The following is a 6,734-nucleotide window of genomic DNA, read 5'->3' on the forward strand; positions in this document are numbered from 1 at the left end:
TGTGCATGACTATAGATGGACTAATACCCTTCAAATCGGCTATAATCCACCCAATCGCCGATTTGTGAGCCTTCAAAACGTCCAACAATCCCTCTTCTTGAGCCTCATTCAAGTTAGAGGCAATGATAACCGGTAACGTCTCACATTCTCCCAAAAATGCATACATGAGATGACTTGGCAATTCTTTCAATTCTACCTTGGGAGGACAAATCAATGAAGGTTTGGTATCAGAATTGATCTCTGTTGGTAGACTCTCAACCTGATGAGTCTATGGTGGTCTTCCGTTTTGCAATGCCAATATCTCTTGTTTCTTTTCCTCTAACTCCAATGCACAAATGTGAACCTGTTCAGAATCATCACAAACACAAACATCCAACATACCTTCCTCATACTCGTGTGGTACACACCCATTTATGATATCTGCCATAAAACATTCTTCACTAGCCAATGAATTAGCAACATTAGTAAACACATTTAAACGCATTTTTCTATTTCCAAAGGCCATGTCAACTGTACCAAACCGACAGTCAATAATAGCATGAGCAGTATTTAAAAATGGTCGACCCAAAATAACGTTTTGTTGTTGTGTTAGGTCAATCGACGAGTAATCCAGAACCAAAAAGTCAACAGGATAATAAAATTCCTCTACTTTAACAATAACATCCCGCACAATCCCGCGAGGAAGTTTGTGAGACAAATCAGCTAATACAAATGTGGTCTCAACTCGTTTAAGTGGACCAAAATCGTATTGGTCATACAAACCCCCCGGTAGGATACTCACACCCGCTCCAAGATCCAATAGTGCCCGTGACATTTGAAAGTCACCCACTTGAATGTTAATTAAGGGCGCTCCCGGGTCTTGAAGCTTAGGTGGAAGATTACCGTTTAGAATTGCACTCACTCGTTCAGTTAAATCAACCCGTTTAGGAACCTTTTGTTGTCTTTTCTGAGTACACAATTGTTTTAAAATTTTTCATATGCGGGTAATTGTTTTATTGCCTCAAGTAAAGGAAGATTAACTTTAACCTGTTTTAAATACCTCCCACATCTCCTCCTTTTGAGGACCTCGTTTTAAAATCACGTTTTTCTTACCCGGATCGATCAAAGCCGAAAGAAATGGAATTGGAACCTCTTCCACTTCCTTACTTTTATCATTTAAAATTTCATTTTGATCTGACTCTTTGCTTGAAAACGTGGATGGCTTAAGGGGTTGAATGGGTGAAGATTGTTCATCTTCACTTTCTACTCCCGTCACATCCTCTACCACACCTTCAACTAATTCCGGTGTAGTATTGATTTTAAACTCCTTAGCACTTCTTAAAACACTTACCTGTTTAATCAGCACATTGAGAGAAGTAGTGTGAGTAGGGTTCACCTTGGCGTCACTTGGGAGTTGACCTTTGTTCTTCTTCAAATTGGATACCTCAGTTGCAAGTTGGCCCATTTGAGTTTTTAATTATTGAATGGCCTTGTCACGAATTTCATCCTTTTATACACGAGCTTCATCCAACTGATTCCTCTTTTGCATCTCTTGTTGCATCATCTTTAGCATGTCCATCACTTCATTCCCACTTCATGAACTTTGGCCCGAAGATCCACCTTGATTACCACCCGTTACTTAAAATTGACCTTGATTTCCTTGGTTAAAGTATTGTTGACGGGGGATAAAGGTGGTTTGAGAAGTCCATTGGAAATTCGGATTGAGTTGAGTTGCTTTATTTCCATAACGGAAATTTGGATGATTTCTCAACCCGGGATGGTAAGTGTTTGAGTTCATGTTGAAATTCCGATTACCACCCCCTTAACCTTGAAGTGAATTTACCTCTTCAACTTGTGCTTGACCTATCGTACACACATCAGCCCCATGACCCAACTCATTACAATTGGTACAAACATCAATTCTTTGATTAGTAGTTTGTACCCCCACATCTTCCACGGCATGAACTTGCGGTCTTCCAATTTCCGGTCTCGCTCTTCTTGCAGTTTGAGATTTTCTCTTTGAAGTGACCGACATTTGCTTCAAAAATGCCCAATCATCTTGTTCATAATTGGTACTGAATGTACCATTTGTGATTGACATTAAATCCCTCTCATCTTCCGCATTCAACCCTTCATGAAAAGCATTTAACAACTCCCAAAGAGCTATACCATGGTGTGGACAATTCTTGATCATCATGTTGAACCTCTCGAATGCTTCATGAAATATTTCACCTAATTGTTGTTGGAAAGACCTCAAACTTCATCTCGCATCATTAGTCTTTTGGGCCGTGTAAAACTCTTCTGAGAACCTTTGTTGCATTTCGGCCCAAGTGTAAATTGATGCGGATGGCAATGTGTAGAACCATCTTTTCGCCTTATCCTCCAACGAAAATTGAAACAAAACCAATTTCACCTCATCTGGTGAGAAACCTTGACCCCCAATCGTGGTTCAAATAGAGTCATATGCCTCCAAATGAAAATAGGGTTCTTCCGTTGCAAGACCCTTGTACTTTGGTAAACTTTGAAGTGCATTAGTTTTCACCTCAAATGTTCTTCCATTTTGGTTTTGAGGGATAACCACCGGAGATGGGTTATTGGTGAAAATTGGTCGAAAATGAGCCTCTATTCCCCTAACCATTTCCCTTGCATGTCTTCTTGGTACCCCCAATGGTACTCTTGGTTGACCCATTTGTCGGTAAACGGGCCTTTGTTGCATATTCTGTTGAACTTCTGGTTAAGGATTTGGTTGTTGGAATTGAGGTTTTTGATAATGCGGTTGTTGTGGAACTTGTTGCAATGGTTGTGGTTGTTGTATTTGATTGACATGTGGTCCACCCCATTGCTGCACTTGTTGTTACGGTTGAAAGTCGGATCCATACCCAAACTGCCCTTGAATCCTCAACTGACTCCCATCAACCCCACTTGAATAACCTTCTTCAAATTCTTCATACCGTTCATTGCCATCACCATACCGTGGCCCACCAAACAAATGCGGGCCCGATCTTTGACCCGGTGAAGTATGGATTATGGGTGGGCCTTGGGTAAACGTGTATGGTTGTTGATAAGGTGGATTTCGTTGAGATTGGAAGGATGATTGTTGTGGTGAGTTTGATGATTGTCCTTGAATAGGCATGAAATTTGTCAAGGGTGGGAGGTTAGCTGGTGGCTGAAAGCTAAACGTAGCTGAAGTAGGTTCACTTGTGGAATTGGTGGTGGTAATGGGTACAGTAGATGGTGGGTTTGGTGAATTAATGGGTGGTGGTATCGACGGTACGGTTTGTTCCGAAGCCATGATTGTGGTGTCAGTTGCTCGACTTTTTGTGCTTGGAGACCCAATAACCTTGTTTTCCCTCTGTAGAATCCGGTTCTGACGAAAGGTTCTCTCGATTTCAGTATCAAACGCTAACGGCGATGAAGACCGAGAGCGTCTTGTATGCATATACCTGTAAGTACCTGCACACTAGCACAACCCGCGTAAAACTGACAATAACAATTTAAACAAAAACTACAAAAATAACACACGTTGCACACTACTCCTTGGCAACGGTGCCAAAATTTGACACGATGTCGAAGACTCGCGCAAAAATAAACCAAATACAACTAATTAGATAGTGGTAAATGGGTGTCGAACACGAAGAGTTTGTGGAATATGCGTTACTGAGTAGCTTATAATTAAACTAATATAAATGTAAATGACATGAAGTAATTTTCAAGTTGGTTTTTTGATTAGATTTTAAGAACTAAATTAGCTAATACGAAAGTTGTAAACAATTGATTAAATGAGCATTCCTCTTGGAGTTCAGTTATTACGCAACTCTTTTGTTTAAGTTCAATGGATAAATCATAATATCTTGATTTCGTGTAAGTGTAATTGTTTGTGATTAATCAAGAACTAAGTACTCGGATTCCTAGAACGCGAGGTCGTTACTTGGTAATCAATCAATATAATCTTAACTCTAATTTCTTCTACTAAATCTCGATTGTCAACAACACCAAGAACGTATAGAACGAAACTAGGTTAAACGATAAGACAAATTACAAACAATCAAACAAACAACGTGATTATATTAATCTAAACGATTCGATAATCAATCCAAGTGCAAGAACAATAAACAAAAAGAGTATTGCAATAACCTTACAACCAAGAGAAATACTAGAAGTTTTAGCCACACACAATTGAAATCATCATACCAAGTTTAATCCGAAGTAATCCAAGATTATGATGTTAATCTTCAATTAGAAACATCCAAAATATTGTTCCAAGGCATCAAAATCACCCACACCAATTGTCTAGTTCGGAATATCATGAAAATGATCTCAAAAGCCCATTATAACATCAAATTTGGAGTTGTAACCATCACCAGTGTGCAGGCCCTACCGTAAGCTACGGTGGCCACCGTAGCTTACGGTGGCTTTGAAAACCACTACGGTAGGTTCTAACTGTTTACGGTAGGGAGCTACGGTGGAACCCTACCGTAGCTTACGGTGGCTACCGTAAGCTACAGTAGCCGCAGCTCCAACACACTTAATCTTCTTTGACTTGCTGACTGCCATCGCCAACTCTCGAGTCCTTTGCTCCTTTCCATCATAGTTCACTTGAATCGCCATTTTTAGCACTTGTACCTACAAACGCACGACATAGTGTAGTAATCCAAATTCGTGAAATTAAACATAAACGCATACGTTTTAACGAGAAATACTACAGTTAAGGGTGGTTCTACAATCCACCCATCAGTTACTATGCAGATCCAATTCTTAAATTGATTGATATCTATTTTCGTCATTCTCCGGCGGGCAAAATTTTACCCTTCTGTCAGTTGACCACGCGTTGACCCGTCAAAAAAGTGTTGTAATGACAATTTTACCCTAAGCTTTCTGTTGACTAGTTGACCTTCAATAATACGGGGACCCAAATCATTATTTTCACTAAAATAATGTGCCAAAATAATGTAAAGGTTTGGGTTGAACCTATGGGTGTCCAAAATACCCGAACCTAATTAACATGACTCGAACCCGAATAAGCTAATTAGGGCCGAGTTAAATAGGTCAAAAAGTCTTAATCGGGTTATTCGGGTCAACCCGACAAACCCGCATTACAGTTAGTGTCGGGTTTCGGGTTAACCAGAATAACCCGAAATCATTTAACTTAACCTAGAAACTTGCTTATTAAACTTTCATATATAATGCTTAAATAGTTTAACTTAACCTACAAAAGCCTCGAAATAGTTTAACTGAAGCTAGCAACTTGCCGAAATTGTTGAACTTAACCTACAAATGAACCTACTGATTAAACTTTCGTTTATAATGCTTAGATGATCTTCATAGTTGATTTCCATTTGTATGACTTTTCTTCATAATCCTTTTTGTTTTATATTTGAGCTGACCATCTTTGTCCATCGATCTACTCCTACACAAAGTGTGTTTGTGTTTCTCGTGGTCAAAATCGTGTCTCACTTTTAATATTATGAAAACTTACGTTATAAAGTCTACTTTTATATATAACTTGATGTTAGCTAGATTTGATAATAATTATGATGTGTCGATCAGTTGTAACGATTCGACCATAATCTTGATATCATAAGGCAGTCGGTTGATATCGATTTATTTAAGATACTGTACTTATAATGACCCTCCCTATTAGACCGTCCGCTATGGGCGTGGTGGATGGGGCGCGGAGGGCGCGGAACATCGCAGAGGGGCGCTGTTGAAGCGGGCGCGGAGGGGGGGGGGGGGGGCGCCGTTGTGACGACCGGTACGGTTGAAGCGCTCTCTCTCTCCATCTCTCACATACACACATACATATATATGCTTATATATATATTGGGGTGCCCAAGGGGCATTAAACCATAGCGGGGCGGGCTTCGAAGCCCTGTTTTCTACGAGATGATGACGTGACATTGATATGGCACTGTTGAGGGGCTTCGAAGCCCCCCACCATAGCGGATAGCCTTATTGTAATTTGTAGTCCACTATTGTAGCCCAAATAACAGTCCACCGGTTACTATCTCAACACAAAAATAAATTTAAAAATGTGGAGTAACCCGACCCGACTAACCCAAAACCCGATTAACCTGAACCTTAATAAGGTCGGTTAATGGGTTAGTTTTTTTTTTAACCCGACAAACATCATTCTTGTTTCTCGTGGGCTTTTCTGATTCTTTTTAAGGTGCTTAATCTAACTTATGGCCCATTCTTATTAACCTCACGTGTTCTTTCATTCAAAAGAAACAAACTTTTGTTATCTACTATTATAATAAACAAAAATGTTGTTGTGTCAAGTGACACATATTTGGCCCATCTTTATGACACTTGACAAAACATTATTTAACCACCTTAATTAATATCAACTAACGACCTTAAGTATTTTCCATTTTTTTTAAATTTGTCTTCTTTTGTTTACAAGTTCTCAAATTGAAATTAAAAATGATTATTGTTTTCTTAAACTATCTTTGTTAATAAGTATTATTAAATTAAAAATTAATATTATTTTAATGATTTTAACACCATTACTTATGAGTTTACTAAAATGATTTTCTCCATAATATTTAATTTTAACTAAAAAAATTGTTTCTTAATGAGGTCCTTTTACAATATTTGTTTTAAAATTTTAATATAAAATTCCTTTGTTTTTTTCGATTTAATAACTTATAAAAGATAATAGTCTTTTTTTTAATTGTAAACTCTATTGTATTCCATAAAAAAATTAATAATAACATGCTCAAAAGATTAGAAACTAATTTTTATGTAATCTACTA

At 38.3% G+C, this 6,734-nt stretch overlaps 1 protein-coding gene across 1 annotated transcript; it reads right to left on the reverse strand.

Moving 5' to 3' along the window:
• Positions 1-268: 268 nt before the first annotated feature.
• LOC143550331 (uncharacterized) lies at positions 269-1,444 on the reverse strand. Its single transcript, XM_077041002.1, has 2 exons — positions 1,040-1,444; positions 269-946 (listed from the first exon to the last, which is right to left on the reverse strand). The coding sequence occupies exons 1-2, from the start codon at positions 1,442-1,444 to the stop codon at positions 269-271; spliced, it is 1,083 nt and encodes a 360-aa protein (XP_076897117.1).
• Between the last annotated feature and the right edge of the window lie 5,290 nt (positions 1,445-6,734).

This window comes from Bidens hawaiensis, unplaced genomic scaffold (assembly GCF_021521415.1).
Source record: "Bidens hawaiensis isolate Kalapana, Puna unplaced genomic scaffold, B.hawaiensis_p1.1 tig00016006_1, whole genome shotgun sequence".
In the NCBI taxonomy this organism is placed as follows: domain Eukaryota; kingdom Viridiplantae; phylum Streptophyta; class Magnoliopsida; order Asterales; family Asteraceae; genus Bidens; species Bidens hawaiensis.